This window comes from Sus scrofa, chromosome 8, assembly GCF_000003025.6.
Source record: "Sus scrofa isolate TJ Tabasco breed Duroc chromosome 8, Sscrofa11.1, whole genome shotgun sequence".
Classification (NCBI taxonomy): domain Eukaryota; kingdom Metazoa; phylum Chordata; class Mammalia; order Artiodactyla; family Suidae; genus Sus; species Sus scrofa.
In genome coordinates, this window is record NC_010450.4 from 135,726,082 (window position 1) to 135,747,304 (window position 21,223).

Consider the following 21,223-nt stretch of genomic DNA (forward strand, 5'->3'; position numbering starts at 1 on the left):
CTGGCCTCGCTCAGTGGGTTAAGGATCCGGCGTTGCTGTGAGCAGTACGCAGCTTGGATCTGGCCTTAATGTGGCTGTGGGGGAGGCTGGCGGCTACAGCTCCGATTCCACCCCTAGTCTGGGAACCTCCATATGCCACGAGTGTGGCCCTAAAAAGACAAAAGACCAAAAAAATAAATAAGTAAAAATTAGGAGTTTGAGGTTAGCCGATACAAGGTCCTGCTGTATAGCACAAGGAACTGTATGTAAGAGCCTGCGATAAACCATAAAGGAAAAGACTACATATATGTGTGTATAACTCGGTCACTTGGCTGTTCAGCAGAAGCTGACACCATGTTATAAATCAGCTATGCTTCAGTTTTGCTTTTTTTAAAGAAATGGTCTGATCTGATCTGTGTTTTAAAATGACCAGCCCACTGTGGTGAGAAGCAGCTTTGGTTAGGACTCTTTTGGACCAGGGTTTCCTGGCACTTTGGATGTAGGGCGTGTGAGAAGTTGAGGCGTTTTAAGGCGACCCTGAGGGTTCTGGCCTGAGAAACAGCAAGGATGGAGCTGCCGTGAACCGAGAGGGGGGACCGAAGGTTTGGGGGAAACAGTGTCAAGAGGGCATCTGTGTCTACTGACATTTAAAGGGACCCACAAGGAGTTCCCGTCGTGGCGCAGTGGTTAACGAATCCGACTAGGAACCATGAGGTTGCGGGTTCCGTCCCTGCCCTTGCTCAGTGGGTTCACGATCCGGCGTTGCCGTGAGCTGTGGTGTAGGTTGCAGACGCGGCTCGGATCCCGCGTTGCTGTGGCTCTGGCGTAGGCCGGCGGCTACAGCTCCGATTAGACCCCTAGCCTGGGAACCTCCATATGCCGCGGGAGCGGCCCAAGAAATAGCAGAAAGACAGAATAAATAAATAAATAAATAAATAAAGGGACCCACAATATGTCAAGTAAGAAACTCAGACACCCTGAGAATTCTAATGGTTCAGCTTGCCCATCAGTGAATCTGCCCTTAATTCACGTCAGGCAGGGAGCCATTCAAGATAGTAAGGGGAGTGTATCTGGTTTGAGAAGCCACATAGTATGGTAGAAATTGAGTTACCTGCGGAGAGGACAGGTCATCTATTTACTGATGAGGTATTGATAAAACTATTTTCTCAACCTGTTTTTGGTTTGTTTTGTTGTTTTGGTTTTTTTTTTTTGTCTTTTTAAGGCCACACCTGGGGCATGTGGAGGTTCCCAAGCTAGGGGTCCCATTGGAGCCACAGCTGCCGGCCTACACCACAGCCACAGCAACGCCAGATCCGAGGTCATCTGCGACCTACACCACCGCTCACAGCAACGCCGGATCCTTAACCCACCGAGCCAGGCCAGGGATTGATCCCGAGTCCTCTCGGACACTAGCTGGGTTCGTTGCTGCTGAGCCACGACAGGAACTCCTTTTCAATCTGTTTTTTTCCAAGGGTTCTGCAGAACCACTGAAGGAGAATCTTGCGGATTCCATGGCTGGAAGGGAGAAGTAACGCAGCCGGGTGGCCCGTCCTGAAATATAGGACAGCACTTGTCCAGAAACTGGGCGGCCAAACCACAGTTGGGAAGAGACGGTCGGTCTAGGTATAGCAAAGGGGACTCCCAAAAGTGCAGGAAAAAAAGGAGTTCCCGTCATGGACCAGCGGTTAATGAGCCGGACGCGTATCCATGAGGATCCCCGGCCTCGCTCAGTGGGTTAAGGATCCGGTGTGGCTGTGGCTGTGGGGTAGGCCGGCAGCTACAGCTCCGATTCAACCCCTAGCCTGGGAACCTCCATGTGCCGAGGGTGCGGCCCTAAAAAGACAAAAAAAAAAAAAATTAAAAAAAACAAAAAACAGTAATAAAACCAATGAATCACTGAAGTAGTCATTAGCATACTTTTATCGTGCCTGCACCAAAAAAAGACAGTTTGCAAACTGGGAGCTCTCAAACCAAAACACGCAATGAGGCCCTGAGGTATGTTGCTGTGCAGCTTCTACAGCGTGGACTAGTGACTGTTTATTCTCCTCGGTGATAGGCTTTAGAATATTAGAATTTTTTAAAGCAATTGGTTAGTGATGACCTCATACCAACTTTGGGGAATTTAGGATTTTCAGAGGCGTAAGCAAGAAATGACCCAGGTCAATTTAGCCTTGTTTGTCTTGCAAAAGAAGCTAAATTAAGCTTTGTGTAGCTAAACTGGTTTTGTCTGCTCAGGGAAATTTCAAGTCTGGTCTCCTTTTGTGTTTGATTTTAACAATTCCCCCTTTGATCATCTTCTCAGCGAACTTGCAGTGTGAGCAGCGAGTGTAGCGTTGCTCTTGTTTATGGTTGTTGACGCAGCCAGGCTGAAGCGTCACATACCACTGCTCCCAGGTGTTGTCAGGACAGAGGGCCGTGTAATTGCTGTTACCGTCAGTTACATGGTCTTCACAGACCTGGGAGCTCAGATCATTGAGTTCCTCAAGTTGTCTAATCCTCACGGATATCATCTGTGTGTGTGTGTGTGTGTGTGTGTGTGTGTGTGTGTGGCTGCCAAAAGATATTAAAACTATTCAGAGTATACAACACACTAGAAAGGTTCGTGGGATGGCTCTAGGGAAACGAAAAGCCAAAGACTGAAAAATTCCCCAGAGCAAAAATTTCCAGAGGCCAAGATTTAACCAGCTAGACCTCACCGATGGGTCATAGTCAGATTCAGACTTTAAGTCCGTCTGCGCCTGTTTCGTGAGTGGTTTGCGTGGCACACTGGGGTGTGTCAGCAGGCACACGGTCTCATCGTGACTCAGGACGGGAGCCGTGTGAAGATGCCGAATCTCAGGAGGTGCTGGTGCAGGTGAGTGTTCACCGAATTAGGCCTCTATGTGGTGTGGGCCATCAGATGATTTAATAAGAGGCACTGCTATGGAAACAAAAGAAAAATGAAAGTTAATAGTTTGAGCAAATCATAAGCTCGTTTTCCAAGTTTGGAGAAGAGCTGCTTGAGAAAAGCTCCGGATTTGAATTCACAGCCTCGTGAGCAGAGGGAATCTGATGGATGTCCCTGGTTTGCCGTGTGCCTGGCTTTGATGACGTCGCTGGGTATCCGTTGAACTTTCTTGAGTGGCCCTTACAGCGACGGACACGAAGGATGTGGTGATTTTCCTGAAGTTTAAAGTAGGTGCGTGGATCAGAATCTGAGAATGGGTATACTGCAATTCCACTGAAATAGTTTTTTTTTTTTTTTGTAGTTATCCCATTTTTATCAAAGATATTTACAGTAAAACTAATTTGTTTGTTTAAAAATGTCTAGTTTTATTATTTACAGAGGTGTTGTAGTGATAAGGATTCTGTGCATGTGCCATTTCAGTGGAAGCTTTGGTAATAGCCAAGGGACTTTATTGATGAAATCAACCTTAGTTCTGTAACACTGTCTGGGAAGAAGAAATCTCAGATTAGACCTTTAACGTCTCTTTAGGATAAGAAGCCAAGCTAAGGACTTGTCTGATTGTCTTGTTACAAGGAGAACAGATTCTTTATATAGAAGCATGTACTGTCAGAGTTCCCACTGTGGTGCAGCAGGTTCAGGATCCCGAGTTGCTGCAGCTGTGGTGTAGGTTGCCGCTCTGGCTCAGATTCAGTCCCTGGCCTGGGAACTTCCGTATGCTGTGGGTATGGCCGAAAAAGAAAAACAAACAAACAAACAAACAAAAAAAGCACATATCATCGTGAAAATACAAATATTTAATAACAATTTCCAAATTCTGGGGGGATCAGGTAGGGAGAAAAAGATAAATGTTTCAACTTTTGTTTATAAAAGTTTATTTTATCAAGTTGCTGTGAGGTATAAACAGCTTAAAAGAAAAGAGAAAAAGGGGATCCTTTGGATCTGGAAAACCAAACGTTTTAAAAAAACAATAATGTTTGAAATGACGTCATAAAACTCATTCTCATTTTCATCGGTTCATTCAGTTTCCTGTAATTTTTATTTTGCTTCATCTCAGGTTCAAAGCTTTATGAGTCTATCGATTTTCCGTTAGAGTTTAGAAATTCTTACCCAGTTCAAGTTCTCAGAAACCTGTGTTCTAGAGTACTGGTCAGCATCTTTTCCATGAATCTCTTTGAAAAGGAAGTATTTTGCCTGCAGTTGGTTATAAATGCTTTCAGAGAAGAATCGAGAGCCTAACAGTGATTATCGAGGGACAGAAGACGTAAAAACAGCCATCGTTAAAGATCTGGGGAGAGAGAGTTCACCGAAAATGATGCAATTGAGAAGCAAATTGCTATTTTCGTGACACACAAGACTGTACAGTAGTAATTGCAATTATGACTGATAACATTATACCAGGACATAGCAGACTTTAGGGATTTTGTATAATTTCTGGAGCACTTACATAATCATGTAAATATAATCTAAGAAGGTTAAACATGACTTTTTATTGGACCGTGTTTCCCATGCAACTCGACATAGCAAATAAGCCTACGTAAATTAACATCTCTCTTTCATGAGGAGAGAGAGCAAATCTTTGGAGCTCTTGGGGCCCTCTGGAAAATCCCAAAGTTAGTTTGAGGTCAAAGAGACTTCATTCGGCCTTTGAATTGGGGAAGTTTGTCCAAATGTCAGGTAGGATCACGGGTCTCTGTGAAACAAAGCTGCGCTGTCCATTCAGCCAAAGTGACCGTGAAAAGATTTCAAAGGCAAGGAAAGAAAGTTACATGGTTGAAAAAGACGTCTGCTCTCTCAATAGAGAAAATTCAGTTTTCTTAATCACAGACGCAATAAAGACAATGGGAAACATAGGAAATTTTTTGATAAAACATGGATCTTTGTTTTTCTGGATGGGTTACTGTAAGGGTGAAGAAAAACGTTGTGCAAGCTTAGCAAGAGCAGGTGGTCTGATTAAATTTTATCCTTTATGCAGATGAAAGAAAAGTTAGCTTTAGTTTTACATGAGGACACCGTTTATTAAAGCTTGTTTTTAAACCCTTGTAATAAATCCATTCAGTTGAGCCAGCTTTGACCTCATAGCATCTACCGTTTCCACAAACCTGCAACTCTCTATGTCCATTTAGGTTTTGTTTGGGAAAGAAAAAATAAACCTTTTCTTTCTTATTCTGGAACAAGCAGACGTTACATTTACTACTTGAGCCATTCCTCTCTTTCTTTCCTTAACAAAAACACACCCCGGATCCCTTGCATGCTCTGTAGATAAAAACACGCCCACTTTCTGCCCATATTTTGTATGCAAAGTTGTTTCGCTTCACTCTGTTATAGTTTTGTTTTTACATACTGAGTACAAACTTTTAACTATGAGTTTTCACCTTCTAGTGAAAACTTAAGAAGTAGGCAATTGTGCATTATCTATCATATGTTAGTGTCCTATAGTAGATTAGCAAATGTATGAATACGTATTTATGAAAACATACCTTTTTTTTTGAGGGCCACTCCGACGGCATATGGAGGTTCCCAGGCTAGGGGTCTAATCGGAGCTGTAGCCACCAGCCTACACCACAGCCACAGCAACTTGGGATCCGAGCCATGTCTGCGACCCACACACCGCTCACGCCAACGCCGGATCCTTAACCCATTGAGCAAGGCCAGGGATTGAACCCGAGTCTTCACGGATACTGGTTGGGTTCATTACTGCTGAGCCATGACCAGAACTCTAAGGCATGCCTGTTTTTATTAAACCAACAAGCTTTAACTAGTTTTTATTTATCAAAGATTTTCCCAGATCATGTGAACCTGAAAAACATTTGAGTTAGAGTCCTACACGTCTGAGAGTTTTAGGGATACTTAATTTATGCGTTTATTTTTCTTTAAGCCAATTAAATAGAACTCACTTATTTTTGTTTGTTTGTTCGTTTGTTTTGCTTTTTAGGGCCGCATCCATGGCATATGGAGGTGCCCAGTCCAGGGGTCGAATCAGAGCTACAGCTGCTGGCCTACGCCACAGCCACAGCAACGCCGGATCCTTAACCTACTGAGCGAGGCCAGGGATCGAACTCTCAACTTCATGGTCCCTAGTCGGATTTGTTTCTGCTGTGCCACGAGGGAACTCCAGAACTCTTTTAAAATATTGCATATACGGGAGTTCCCGTCGTGGCGCAGTGGTTAACAAATCCGACTAGGAACCATGAGGTTGCGGGTTCGGTCCCTGCCCTTGCTCAGTGGGTTAAGGATCTGGCATTGCCATGAGCTGTGGTGTAGGTTGCAGACGCGGCTCGGATCCCGCGTGGCTGTGGCTCTGGCGTAGGCCGGTGGCTACAGCTCCGATTGGACCCCTAGCCTGGGAACCTCCATATGCCGCGGGAGCGGCCCAAGAAATGGCAAAAAGACCAAAAAAAAAAAATTTGCATATACTTAATATACATACATAGATGCACATAAACATATAGACAGACAGGAAAAGAGACCTTACAACCTTCATTTTAAAATGCAGCCATGTCTCAGGTACAATAATAACAAAACGCAAAAGGGTAACTAGATCCAAATTGTTTTTGACAGATGGACTAAGTGAAGATAACCTGCTCAGATGGATAAAGATTTTTTTTGCATTCTCTAAGGATTCTTTTAGAGAAGCTATTTTTGGAATCATTTGTCTTTTAGAAGCTTCTGCACACCAATCAAAGAAGGCATTCAAATGGCCTCTGAGAGGTTTGGGATCCTCTCTTTTCAAGGGTGCCCCTTAGGCGGACTTATCTAAGTTAAAATTGCTTCCAAGTGACCACTACAATTCCAGATTATCCAAACGTTCACCCCCTTTTCCAGAAAGACACATGCTCCTGGTATACAGTGGGTACACATAGGAGAGGCAGGAGTCTTGAAAGGAAGAAGAAGGAGATTTAGAACCCACCTCTGCCCTTAGATGCCTTGAAACAAATACTCTCTGGGAAGCCGGGTAACCCTTCTAAAGCCCAAGGAATCACAGGTTTCGCCCCTTCTAGTTCCCTTATAGAGGTTGCAACAAACAGAAACAGCGAATGTGCACAGGAAGACTGGGGAACTCAGCATGCAAAGAGAGCAAGGCTCAGACGCACCAGAGACTTGCCCTGGAGCTCCAGGGTCAGCAAGAAAGCAACGAGTGCAGTGGGCTCTGTGGGCCCCACACCTGACCGCTCACCTGCCTTGGAGTCAGGAGGGGTATGTGGGCTTCTTCTTTGGATCCCACTTCTGTTGCCTGTGAACCGTCCCAAGTTCAGGAGAAAGCAAAAGTAAAACCAAGGAGTCACTGAAGTAGTCATTAGTATATGTTTATTGTGCCTGCACCAAAAAAGTTTCCAAACCAGGAGCTCGCAGACCAAAGCATGCAGTGGGGCTCAGGGGCATGTGGTTATAAAGAGCTTGTGTAGCTGGAGGCAGTGACTGCTTATTCTTCACAGCGATTGGTTAAAATATTAGAATTTTCTTAAATGACAGGGAGCTGGTTAGTGATGACCTCATGATCAATTGGGGGGCATGACTGAAGTTTCACTTTTGATAAATAAGAGGTGGACCTTAGGTCGCGTCAATGTCGCTCATCTTGCAAAATAAACGAAATTAAGCTCGGCTCATATAACCAAGCTGATGTTGTCTGCTCCGGCAATTTTCAAGTTAGTTTCCATTTGTGCTTGATTTTAATGAAACAGAGGGGAGGCCCTTGAGGGAGACGGCGTGTGTCGCCTCCACTCCACCCCCTTGCCACGCTCAGGAGCTGGGCATCAACGTGTGGTGTATCTTCGCAGGCAAGGAGGGATGGGCCACGGATGGCAGCTGGCATCTGAGCTGTGAACGGGCGGTTGGGAGAGCATGGATCTAAAGAAGCAACCAAAGCCAGAGCATCCTTGGTCTGGTGAAGGATACTGAGCCTTTGGAGAGCCACCGAGGACGCACACGGCTGGGGCCAGCACGACGAGCAGTTTAGAGTTGCAGTTTCACACCCGTCACGACTTCCTGAGAGTTGGGAAGCGTGCCAGTCTCTTAGCAGGACGCTGGTAAGTGGTTGTTGGGAGGTGTTACTGCTCCAAATGCATCACCTCAGGAGTTCCTGCTGTGGCACAACGGGATCAGTGGCGGCCTCTCCGGAACACTGGGACACAGGTTCTATCCCTGGTGTGGCACAGTGCGTTGCCACAGCTAGGACTGCAGCTAGCTAGTGGCGTAGGTCCCTTGGATCTGATCCCTGGCCCAGGAACCCTATATGCCATGCGGTGGCCAAAAAAGAAGAAAGAAATGTTTTTGGTAATGCTTCATTTCTTTGGTTCACCGTGGAATCGCCTTCATTGGTGATTTTCCTAACTTTGCCCTTCGCTCTGCAGGCGCACCCTTCTTCACACCCTGAAGCCTGCTGAGTGCTTAACACTCACCTGCAAAGACGTCGTCTGTGGGCATGAGGGTCGAGGACGAGAGAAGAGGCTAACGATTTATGGGCTCTGTTCCAGGGTGCCTTCTGTGCCAGGGAACCGTGTGAAATGAGAAGCTGCATTAGGTCCCCTTTCACAAGGTGTGTGGCGCGCCCACTGGCTGTGGAAGAACAGGCACCAGCCAGTTCACTACGGTTTGCGAGTCCCTGGTCTCCCTGGTGTTTCTTCTGGTGATGCAGTGGTTGAGTGTTCAGGGGAGTTTGGGCTTCTGAGCTGTTGAGATCTTCCGGCCTGAGAAGGATGCACGATGGCGCATGGCCTTCTTCAGCACCTGTCTGAGCTCCGTGAAGCGACCCCTCGTCTCACCTAGTTCATGTGGTTTTCTTCTGTCTTTCCAAAGAAGTCATCCGCACACTTTCTAAGAGACTGTTGGAAGGATTTTTGTACAAGGTCATACCCTGCCTCCCTGAGAGACCATTACAGCCTGTCGTACGCTCTCTCAGTTTCCTCACTGCGTTTTTAAGCAGCCACTGTTAAGCTGGAATAAATCTGCATTTCGACTTGCTTTTCTGGACTACAAATGGAGTGGGCATTAGTGATATTAACACAGCCATTTATTTTTTATTTTTTGTCTTTTTAGGGCCGCACCCACGGCATATGGAAGTTCCCAGGCTAGGGGTTGAATTGGAGTTACAGCTGCCAGCCTCCCACAGCTCATAGCAATGCCAGATCCTTAACCCACTGATGGGGGCCAGGGATCGAACCTGCGTCCTCACGGATGCTAGTTGCGTTCGTTAACCTGTGAGCCACAATGGAAACTCCAAGACAGCCAGTTATAATAGTAGGCTTCCAGTTAACTGAGCTCTTGCCATATACCTATCAAAGAGCCTTGCTTGTATTAACTCCCTTAATTCGTTTGGCAGCCCTAGGAAGTAGGTGCTATTTATGATTCCATTCTGTAGATGAGAAAATCGAGGCTTAGAGAGGTTCAGCACTTTGCACAGCATCACCCAGCAATTCAGGGGCAGAGCATAGATTTCAAACCAGAAACTCTGGGAGTTCCCACTGTGGCTCAGCAGGTTAAGAACCCAACATGGTGTCCATAAGGATTCAGGCTTCAGCCCTGGATTAGTGGATTAATCAATGGATTAAGGATCCAGCGTTGCCACAGGCTGTGGCATAGGTCACAGATGCAGCTTGGATCTCATGTGGCCGTGGTGTAGGCCGGCGGCTGCAGCTCCAATTCAACCCCTGGCCCAGGAACTTCCATATGCCGCAGGTGTGGCCATAAAAAGAAGAAGAAGAAAATCCAGGACACGAGCTCATGGATCCAGCCCTGTTCTGTGTTCCCACGAAACAGAGGAAGAAGGATCATTTTGACCGTCACGCTTGGTATATCACATCCACTGAGCCGCTGCTGGTTTGTTGGATGCGGAGCTCCAGGTCCTGTGCTTGGGGTCTGATGGTCACAGGCAGTCGCCTAGCCCATCTCAGCCATGGCATTCTACCCCCAGCCGCCCACGATCCGACCTGAACGTCCTTCTCGGATCCCCCCCCCCGTCTCTTGAACTTGCTGAACGCACCTGTCCTTTGGGGATGTCTTTTTAGCTCTAGTTGGCTTCTTGTTTGTTCAGGGCTAAGGTGCGGGGTCAGAGCCTAGCAAGAGAGCACCAGCATCGTGAAGAGCTGTCTGTTTCGACACTTGGGGCTGTGCCTATGGATCAGAAAGAGCTGTTGTGATACCATTTCAAAGCTTCGGATCAGGGACTTCCAGGCACAGTTAGCCTGTGGTCAGACTGCTCTACGGTTTCGTGTGTGTGTTTGTTTTTGCCTTGGGCTAGGAAGGCACATGAAATAATTGCATGTGGCAAGGAGCCTAGAAAAGATTCTTTCGCACTGGGGACTCGGGCATGTTGGAAGTAACCACTTTCTTCTCATCTATAAAATTAAATTAATAATGTTAACCGACCCTTTTTTATACCTCCCAGGGTTCATTTGACCCCAGATCTATAAGATACATAGAGAATACATGTCTTTTTAAGAAAAAAGACATTTTTGTGTTTTTGTAAAGTCGTCGTAAAAATTACACATAAACATTATGCATAGGAAGTTCTTGTTGTGGCTCAGCCGTTAGGAACCCGACTAGTATCCATGAGGACGCAGGTTTGATCCCTGGCCTCGTTCAGTGAGTTAAGGATCCAGCATTGCCAGGAGCTGTGTGTGGGTCACAGACATGGCTTGGATCCCACATTGGTATGGCTGTGGGGTAGGCCAGCAGCTGCAGCTCCAATTCGACCCCTAGCCTGGGACTTCTATATGCCACGAGTATGGCCCTAAAAAACAAAAAACAAAAATTTAATTGAAATATAGTTAATTGACACTGTTGTGTTGGTTTCAGGCATACAGCAAAGTGATTAATTTTTATGTATGTGTGAATGTATACATATATATGTTTTTAGAGTCTTTTCCATTATAGGTTATTACAAGATATTTAAGGTAGTTCCCTGTGCCATACAGTAGGTTTTTGTTGCTTATCTATTTTATATATAGTAGTATGTATATTTTACTTTTTTCTCTTTTTTCTTTTCTTTTTTTTTTTTGCTTTTTAGGGCAGGACCTGTGGCATCTGGAACCTGGCTAGGGGTCGAATTGGAGCTGCAGCTGCTGACCCACACCACAACCACAGCAATGAGGGATCTGAGCTGCGTCTGTGACCTACACTATAGCTCACAGCAACACCACATCCCCAACTCACTGAGCAAGCCCAGGGATCAAACCCACATCCTCATGGACACTAGTCTGGCTCACCATCACTGAGCCACAACGGGAAAGTCTAGTAGCATGTATATTATAATCCCAAGCTCCTAATTTATCCCTCCCTGCTTCTCTTTTGGTAATTATAAATTTGTTTTCTATGTCTCTGAGTCTGTTTCTTTTTGTAAATAAGTTCATTTGTGTCATCTCTTTAGATTCCACATGCTAGTGATCTCATATATTTGTCTTTCTCTGTCTGACTTGCTTCACTTAGTATGATAATCTCTAGGTCCATCCATGTTGTTGGAAATAGTATTATTTTGTTCTTTTTTATGGCTGAGTAATATTCCATTGTCTATACATAGCACACCTTCTTTATCCGTTCATCTGTCAATAGGCATTTAGGTAGACAGCTAACAGTCTCACCACAGTCAGTCCCTCTGGCCACTGAGTATCATGAATACCCTCCTTCCAACACATAAAACACAATTGCTTCATCCCAAGAGAGAAAAACAAAGGCCATCCGGTAAATGCACCAGCTGAAGGTCCATGCTCGCTGGACCACGCACAGCCCTTTCCATGAGGTTTAGATGTGGTCCTGGCGGTCTGACAACCTGACAACAAAGGCAAGTTGTCCCCTCGTACCCGCCTACTCACCTCTGTGTGCAAAGATGGAACAGAGGTTAGAAAACCACCATTAACACTGCCATTTGAGGAGTTCCTGTTGTGGTGAAGCGGAAACGAATCCGACTAGTGTCCATGAGGACGCAGATTTGATCCTTGGCCTCCCTCGCTCAGTAGGTTGGGGATCCAGCATTGCTGTGAGCTGTGGTGTAGCCTGGCAGCTGCCTAGCCTGGGAACTTCTCTGTGCCTCGAGTGCAGCCCTAAAAACAAACAAACAAACAAACCCCCCAAAAAACAACAACAACAAAACAGCCAGTAAATAAATAAATAAACCCTCCTGTTTGAAAAGAGGAGAGCCGTTCCCACTGTAGCTCAGCAGGTTAAGAACCTGACACAGTTTCCGTTCCATCCCTGGCCTCGCTCAGTGGATTGAAGAACCAGTGTTGCCATAAGTTGCAGTGTATGTTGCAGAAGCAGCTCGGATCTGCTGTTGCTGTGAGTGTGGCGTAGGCCAGCAGCTGCAGCTCTGAGTCACACCTAGCCTGGGAACTTCACATGCTGCAGGTATGGCCCTAAAAAAGAAAAAAAAGAGAGAGAGAGAGAGAGGAGAAAGAAATACGCATAGCAGCCCCTGGCCCATAATAACGCTGGCATCCCAGGGCAGGCAATGGGCAAACGCCCTGCCCTGGCAGAGGTTGAGGGGGGTGGTCCCTGATTGGCCCCTGCTTCTTTTCTTCAGGAGGACTCTCTTGTCCACGGCTCTGTGTGTCCTTGGCCTTGTCTTTGGGGGACGGAGGCTCTTCCTACTCGGGTTCCCCTTTAGCCAAATCTGGAGTGGCTGTGGAGAAAGGCCCTCCATTGCGGCTGTATGGCGCTTGCTGCACACGGACTGCTCACGCCCATCTGCAGGCCTGAGCTTACAGCCATCACAGGGTTTACTGGCGCAGCTGTGGTACCTTCGTGAATACAGAGCCTGTGGAAACTCAGCTGACTTCTGATCTTTTGGCTTCCAGGCCCTCCCATGCCAGCAGTCTCTCCCAAAGTTCCTTCCAAGACTTGGGTCTTGAGCTTGATTTCTCTGCATCCTCTCCACCCTTCCTGAATTTAATGGCAGCTCTACTGGGGCCTCTGAAACAACAGACTTTGGAGGGAAGGCAACGTGCTTGTTCTTATCTCTAAACTTGTGATGCTTGAGAGACAGAAGCCATTGGCTCTTTCAGCCCTTCAAGGCTCCACATTTCTCAGCACCTCCTCATCTGCATCTCGCTTTGCAAAGCAGTCTGTTCTGCACTGGACTGTCTCCTTTTTATAATACCTTGATAGGAACAGCCAAGAACAACCAATTCTTATTAAAATACAGGCTCTTTTCAACCTAATTGCAGGCTCAGTAGGAATGTGGCCTGCCTTCTAAGTCAGACAGAGCAGGGGACTTTTTTGTTTTCTTTTTTTTCTCTTTTAAAGAATCAAGAGACTGTCCTGGCACAGACCAGATTTTTGGCACAAGACCCTTTTCTTGTGTCTGTTCTTTTTTTTTTAATTAAGGCAAAGTATCGTATCATCGACTTTGCCATTTTAGGCGTATAATCCCGTGATATCAGGTACATTCACATTGTTTTGCAACCACGACCATCATCTGTCTTCAGCACTCTTCTCACCCTGCAAAACTGAAACTCTGCAGCCAGTACCACTAACTCCCTGTCTCCTTTATCCCCCAGCCCCTAACAACCACCATTCTTCTTTCCATCTTTGTGCTTTGGGCTACTCTAAGGTCATCATATAAGTGGAATTATCCAATATCTACCCTTCTGTGACTGGCTTATTTCACTTAGCATTATGTCCTTCAAATGTCCATGTTGAATCATGTGGCAGGATTTCCTTCCTCTTTAAGGCTGAGTAATATTCCACTGTATGTTAATTCCACTGTGTGTGGTGTTAACATACAATGGACTATTGTGTTTATACATCCATTGATGGACGCTTGGGTTGCTTCCAACTTTTGGCTACCTTAAAAAATGCTGCTGTGAATACAGGTGTGCAAATATCTGAGTCTCTCTCTACTTTTGGTCCTCATTGGTATATTTCCAGAAATGGTATTACTGGATCATATGGTAACTCTAGTTTTGTTTTTGTGTTTTTTTCTTTTTAGGGCCACACCCACAGCATGTGGAAATTCCCAGGCTAGGGCGTCCAGTCAGAGTTGTAGCTGCCGGCCTGTACCACAACCACAGCAATGCAGGATCGGAGCCACGTCTGCGACCTATACCACAGCTCCCAGAAATGCTGGATCCCCAACCCATTGTGCGGGGCCAGGGATCGAACCCCAATCCTCATGGATACTAGTCGGATTTGTTACCACTGAGCCACGACAGGAATTCCCTAGGTTTAATTTTTTAAGGAAGTACCACCCTGTTTTCCATAGCACCTGCCCATGTTATATGCCCAGCAGTTGTGCCCAAGTCCAATTTCTTTACATCCTTCCCAATATTTGCTGTTTTCTGGGTTTTTTGTTTTGGTTTTGGTTTTGCAAACAGACATCCTAATGGATGTGGTAAATCTTTTTTTGATGATGTGGGTTTTTTTTTAATTACTTCTTTATTATGGTAAAATATGTATAATATAAAATTTACATTCTAACCATTTTAAGCATCCAATCCAATGGTATTAATTAGATTCACAATGTTGTATGTGAATCACCACTCTACTTCTCAAACTTTTTCAAAAAGTAAATTCTAGGAGTTCCCATTGTGGCTCAGCAGGTTAAGGACCTGATGTTGTGACGATGTGGGCTTGATCCCTGGCCTCGGTCAGTAGGTTAAGGATCTGGCATTGCCTCACGCTGCAGTGTAGGTTGCAGATGCAGCTCAGATCTGGAGTTGCTGTGGCTGTGGTATATGTCTGTAGCTGCAGCTCCAATTCCACCCCTAGCTTGGGAACGTCCATATGCCGTAGGTGCAGCCATATAAAGAAAGAAAGAACAAAGTAAATTTTAGACACTGTGACACTTCATCTTCAAATACTTCAGTGTGCACCCTTAGAAAATAGAAACCTTTTCCTATGTAATAAAATATTATTATCATCTGCAGCTTCACTCACATTCCATGGAGAACTTACATATAGGGCCACACTTACTTGAAAGGGAGGCTGCTAATTATAGTGTCGTCCAGCAGCCACTTGCCCAGTTGTGATGGAAGAAGGAAGAATTGATTTTGATGCTATACCAATCTGCAGCAATAAAGCAAAAGGACTTAGTGGTTTACATTAAAAGAAGTTTGAGATCTAGCAATATTGGGAATTGAGTGCTCTGACTCAATGCTGTCAGCAAGGAGTCACTTTTTTCCATCTTCTACTCTGCCAGCCTCAGTATGTTGGGTTTGGGTCCTTGTGTGTGCTGTCGCATGGTTACATGATGGCTGCCATAGCACTAGGTATCATACTTTCACAACGGCATCCCAAGTGGGAAAAGGGGAGATTGGATAGAACAGAGGCTTTCCCTTATCAGGGATGCAGGTCCTTCTCATCTGCAACTCAGTAGACTTTCCCTTGTATCTCTTTGGCCAAGTGCAAGGAAATCTGGAAAGATCCTTCTCTAAGGAAAATGAGATGGCTATAATTGGCTTAGATGAGTCATAACTTATACCCGTGGGCTGAACACATTGCTGTCCTGAGTGAAACTAGATTCTGTTAGCTGAGAAAAAGAGGACAAGTGATTGTAGGGTTGGCAGGTATACCTGCCACGTGTGGGACATATTTTTAATATTATTGAAGATATAGATGGATTTTCAGAAGGATCTTGGCATAGAAACTGTAAGAAGATATTATTGAATTAAAATACTGGAAGAAAGGACTTCCCCTCTGGGATTATTCTATGAATGGTGTGGAGACATGATATGTTCCATCTATTTCTGAGAAAAAGAATCTGAGTTCCCATTGTGGCTCAGCAAGTTAAGGACCCACCGTTGTCTCTGTGAGGATGCAGGTTCAATCTCTGGCCTTGCTCAGTGGGTTAAGGATCTAGTGCTGTTGCAAGCTAGATCACAGACCACAAGCTGCAGCTCCAGTTCGACCCCTGGCCCGGGAACTTCCTTATGCTGCAGGTGTAGCCATAAAAAGAAAAAAAAAAAAGGGAATCATTTGGGTCACTAGCATGAAAGGATCCCTGTAAGTCTCGTCTGTCAGTTGAAAGAAGGTGATGATTTTAGCAATCAAGTGAGCCTTGGGGAAAAATAGTCACCATTGGTTCTACACAGTAATTATCATAGGCTTTTTGGAGATGGTGATAGTTTGTAGAATCCCTTTGTTAACATATTGTTTCTTTCCAGTGCTCATGGAAGTTACTTTGGGGTCGAATTGACCCCGTAGCTTGAACAGTATCATTTATATCTGTCTGATTACAGAAAGTCCTTGGGAAAGCTTGTTGCGTTGCAGATTTCTCGCTGCTGGCTTATACATGAGACCCTGTAAATGTTTTAGGGACAAAACAAAGCGAATAGTCCTTGTCATTACCATTTATAACTGTAAATAAATTATAAAATAACACAAGCCTCCACATGCGTCTATGATACCTGTGGAAAGCCACTCAAGATTCCCAGAAGGTTAAAAAGAAAAAAGCAAGGATGCTTTGGGTTCATCGACACTGAAACAGCCCTGGTCATTCGTGGGTGACTTGTTCATCCTTCCTGCTCCATCCCAGCTGGCCCTGAGAGCAGGGTGAAAAACCGCTTTGGCGGAGGGCTCGCCTCCTGATAGATGACAAAATTTGTCAAAAGATTACCGAAGACCCTGAATATTGCCTGCAGGGGCACATAGTTAGAATTTTGAAAAGTTTCTTCTGCCGGTACTGTTATCAATGATTTAAGTGTATATTCGGCCCTCATAAAAACCCAATGAGGTAGGTACCATGATTATTCCCACTTTACAGATGAAGCAACTGAGGCACAGAGAGGATGGAACTACCAAGGTCACACGACCACTGTGGTACATGGCAGAGCTGCGATTCCAAACCCTGGTGATCTGGCTCCCGAGTCCACGAACTCTCGCCACCTCCCACCGTTACCAAGGTTATACAAAATCTTTCTAAGTCATAGCAAGCAAATTGTTTCAGTCCCTGAAGATAGATAACATCTTGGCTTTTGGGAAATTTCCCTGTCCCAAGTGATTTCTCACTAATAAAGCTTTAAAGTCTGTAAATGGGAGTTCCTGTCGTGGCTCAATGATGACAAACCCAACTAGGATCCATGAGAACACAGGTTCGATCCCTGGCCTCGATCGGTGGGTTGAGGATCCGGTGTTGCTTTGAGCTGTGGTGTAGGTCACAGACGTGACTCGGATCCCACACTGCTATGACCGTGGCGTAGGCCGGGGCTGTAGCTCCGATTGGACCCCTGGCTTGGGAACCTCCATATGCCACAGGTGCAGCCCTACAAAGCAAAAAAAAATAAAAAATAAAAAAAAAAATCTGTAATCGAAGGTGACCCAATGGGCTTTACTTTCCCATTTGTAGACTGGTCTTACCGCCGTCTGAAAGAGTAGAAAGGCTTCAAGGGTCATCACAGATAACAACACGCTCCATTCTTCGACTTCAGTAGCTTCCTTAGTTCATCCTCTTAAGAACCGTCTGTTTGGAACTTGATGATAAAAGTATGACTAAATTAGAGGACCTTGACTTTATCGAGACCCCTTTTTTGAATCATGTTCACAGAGTTGGGGTCTTGGGGATGGAGCCTGTGGGCTTAAGGTAACACTTTGTTGGCTTCCGTGAGACTGTAAATTTTCAGATGACCAGCACTGAGCATCAAAGCCGGAAGCCGGACAGCGGACCACATCTGTGGACAGCAGGAGCCACTGCAGAACTTTGATACAGTTCATTTTGTCTCTGAGGACGAAGGAGAGCTTCGGGGAAGCAGGCAGCAGCTCAGGGCTTTCAGCCTCTGACCCCGGTGTTGGACGGTCCCGCGGGGGGTGCCATCCCACTCCTACCACAGATTCGGTGAGAGAGAGCGAGGACGGCGCCAACTTTGGAAACACTCTTGGTTAAAAGAAAAGAGCATGCGATAGAAATGTACAGAGAATTAGCAGTCCTGGCACTCCAAGAGGATCTGACCATCTGGATAACAGCTTTGCAGATCGTTTGGATAAATGACACCATGTGGAGGAGAGGCTTCCACACCGAGTCTAAATGCCAGAACCGTTTCAAGAAGGTTGATGCAAGCCTAGTTCGTTTCCTCCTTGTCTCAGAAAACATTAAGTGACATTGTTCCAGAGAGAGTTTACCATTTGGGGCTTCCTAAGTTTTTGTGTTTGTTTTTACTGTTGATATTATTGGAAGATGAATATCAGTGGAGGAAATAGTCCACCAAATTTAAAACGTAGAACTCAGTACATGTAGACAGAATTACTTTGATATACCGCAGAAATTATCAAACCTTGGAAATCTATCCTTCAATAAGCTTAAAAAATGAAAAAACAAAGGGTCTAATTCAGAAAGCAGAGATAAAACTATCTTAGGAGTGGGGGTTCCCTTTGTGGCTCAGTGGAGACAAATCCCATTAGTATCCATGAGGACGCGGGTTCGATCCCTAGCCTCGTCCCGGGGATCGGGGTTGGGGGGGTGTCTGGTGTTGCGGTGGGCTGTGGTGTGGGTCCAGATGTGCCTGGGATCCCGCGTTGCTGTGGCTGTGGTGTAGGCTGTCGGCTCTAGCTCCAATTCGACCCCTAGCCTGGGAACCTCCATGTGCCACAAGAAAAAAAATAATAGTAGTAATAATAATTTTTGAAAGACTCTGTTTAAGGGGATGGAGATGCCGCAGACTTGAAGAAGATATTTGCAAACCACGTATCCAAAAAAAAGGTAGTATCTAGGGTATATGAAGAACTCTCAAGCTGTTTTTTATTCTCAACTGTAAAAAAAAAAGAGAGAGAGAAAGAGGGAGGAAGGAAGGAAGGGAGGAAGGGAGGGAGGAAGGAAGAGAGAGAAAGAAAGAAGGAAGGAAAGAGAAGGAAAGAAAGAAGGAAGGAAGGAAGGAAAGAAAGAAGGAAAGAAAATGCAAGTTGAAAATGGGCAAAAGACAAGTATAGACATTTCAGGGCACGTTAGCCCATGAAGAAATGCTCAGCGTCATTAGCCATCAGTGAAACACAAATTAAAACCACAATGAGACGTCCCGAAATGACTCTCGGGATGGCTCACATAAGAAATAGTGATAGCACCAGTTAACACCAATTATTTCACGATAGCACCAAATAGTGACATCACCAATAGTGGCAAATGATGTGAGAAACCGCATCCATCATAGTTGCTGATAGGAATATAAAATGGTGCAACTGCTCTGGAAACAGTTTGGCACTTCTTTAAAAAACTAAACATGCAATTATCATAGGACCCGGCAATTGCAGTCTTGGGTGTTTATTCCAGAGACATAAAAACGTGTGTTGCCACAAACCCTTGTACGATAATGTTCACGGTTTCTTTATTTGCCACGGCCAAACACTTGACACAAGCCAGATCTCTTGTGACAGATGAATAAGCCCACTTGGTACATCCATACCTTGAAGTACTTCCCAACAGGAAGAGATACCAGACACAAACGTTAGATGCTCTCCAGGGAATTTTGCTGAGTGAAAAAAGAGTCAATCCTAGAAGTCACCTGCTCTATGATTCCATTGGTACGACATACTTGAAATGCTGAAATTGTAGACTGGAGAACAAATTAGCGATCAGAAAGGAGGGAAGGGCGTGTGGTTAGAAACGGGTCCTCTGGGCTGTCCTGTGCCGTGGCCGTGGCTTCCACGTGAGTCGGCTACACAGGTGTCCACACTGCGTAGACGGTGATTGCCTTTTTTGTGGCATCTTTGTCTGGTTTCGGTATCAGGGCGGTGGTGGCTCAGAATGAGTTTGGACGTGTTCTTCCTGTGCCTTTTTGGGGAATCATTTCAGGAGAGATCTTAGCTCTTCTCTAAGTAGGTGAGAGACTTCGCCTGTGACGCCCCCTGGTCCTGGACTTTTGCTTGTTGGGAGTTTATAAATCAGAGATTCAATCTCAGTGCTTGTCATTGGTATCTCCGTATTTTCTATTTCTTCCCAGTTTCATCTTGGGAGGTTGTACCTTACGAGGATGCGTCCATTTCTTCTAGGCTGTCCGTTTTATTGGCATATAGTAGCTAGGAGCAGTCTCTTACGGTCCTTTGTATTTCTTGCATAAACGTATGCACATGGGAAGGAGAGCATGCAAAATGGGTGGAGTCTGAATAAAGGGAAAGGATTATGAATATCCGTGTCTTGGTGTTGGTATCGTACTGTGGTTATACAGGAGGCGAGGTTGAGGGAAGGGTGTGCAGGATTTCTCCGTAGTCTTTCTTACATCTAAAAGTGAATTTGCAGCTTTCTCCAAAAAAAAAAAAAAAAAAAAAAAAAAAAAACCAATGTAAACACCCTAAAGAAGCACCAAAATAGCTCCATTAGAAGCTAAGAAGACAATTCTCTATAGACTTACTCTTCTCACCTCCCAAGGCATCCCTTTGGGTTAAGAAAGGGGAACTTCATCTGTCATTCGGCAAGGGATACAGCATGTTTTTCCCATAATTTGGATATAAGATTCCCCTATGAGAATTAAACTAGTAAAAATAAAACAATTTAGGAGAATAGCCATGCACCACCTTGGCTGCCTCCGAAACAAAAGAAGAAAAGCGATGCCTCCGTAGGGACAATCAAAGGGTAGGGACTTAGAAGGTGGGCCTTCGATACCTGCGTAAGTGCAATGGTTACACTCGGCGGGACTCATCCTGTTGGAACGTGCTCTTCCAGGGGCGGGTCCAGAATAACTGGTTTACATGCCCAGTTCACATCCCTGTTTTCTGTCCTTCCTCTGCATCTTGGCCACTGGTGGAAGTATTTTTGTTAGCATTATGGATAGCTTTATTATGAGCCCAGAATTTTCTGGACATGAGTAAATGGACACTGAAGAGCCATATCGTGTATGCGTAAAATGGTCATCATTTTCTACCTTATATAAACTGGGTAGCCATGCACCACTGGCCATGTAATAGCTTTGATACACTGCACAGCTGGTTACATATAAAAAGTTGTATTTGGGAGTTCCCTTCGTGGCGCAGTGGAAACAAATCCAACTAGGAACCATGAGGTTGTAGGTTCGATCCCTGGCTTTGCTCAGTGGGTTAAGGATCCGGCATTGCCGTGAGCTGTAGTGTAGGTCACAGACATGGCTCAGATCCCGTGTTGCTGTGGCTGTGGTGTAGGCCAGTGGCTACAGCTCTGATTAGACCCCTAGCCTGGGAACCTCTATATGCCGCAGGTGTGGCCCTAAAAAGCAAAAAAAAAAAAAAAAAAAGGTTGTATTCATTAGAGCTCAGTATTTCTACTTGTGCCATATAGTTCCTGGCACAAGTAGGGTGTGGATACTTGTGAACTGGATTAGATTGAATTAAATAGATTGAAAGTGGCTCTAAATTCTGCAGCTCCTAAATTCTGTAGTTTATATGACACCCCTTCCCAGACAGGGGATTGGCCTA

At 45.2% G+C, this 21,223-nt stretch overlaps 1 protein-coding gene across 6 annotated transcripts in view; it reads left to right on the forward strand.

Moving 5' to 3' along the window:
* Nucleotides 1–21,223, forward strand: part of TMEM150C (transmembrane protein 150C) — a 79,928-nt gene that overhangs the window by 41,401 nt on the left and 17,304 nt on the right. The window contains exon 1 of one of the 6 annotated variants that reach the window (XM_013998510.2): nucleotides 2,606–2,833. The exons of 2 other annotated variants lie outside the window; for them this stretch is intronic. In XM_013998510.2, coding sequence (XP_013853964.1) covers nucleotides 2,805–2,833 — 29 coding nt within the window. In that variant the 5' untranslated portion in view covers nucleotides 2,606–2,804. Of the gene's footprint in view, nucleotides 1–2,605; nucleotides 2,834–3,133; nucleotides 3,158–7,438; nucleotides 7,951–8,412; nucleotides 8,460–21,223 lie in introns of those variants that run through there. 3 more of the 6 variants (XM_021101872.1, XM_005653621.3, XM_013998506.2) reach the window with 3 other exon arrangements.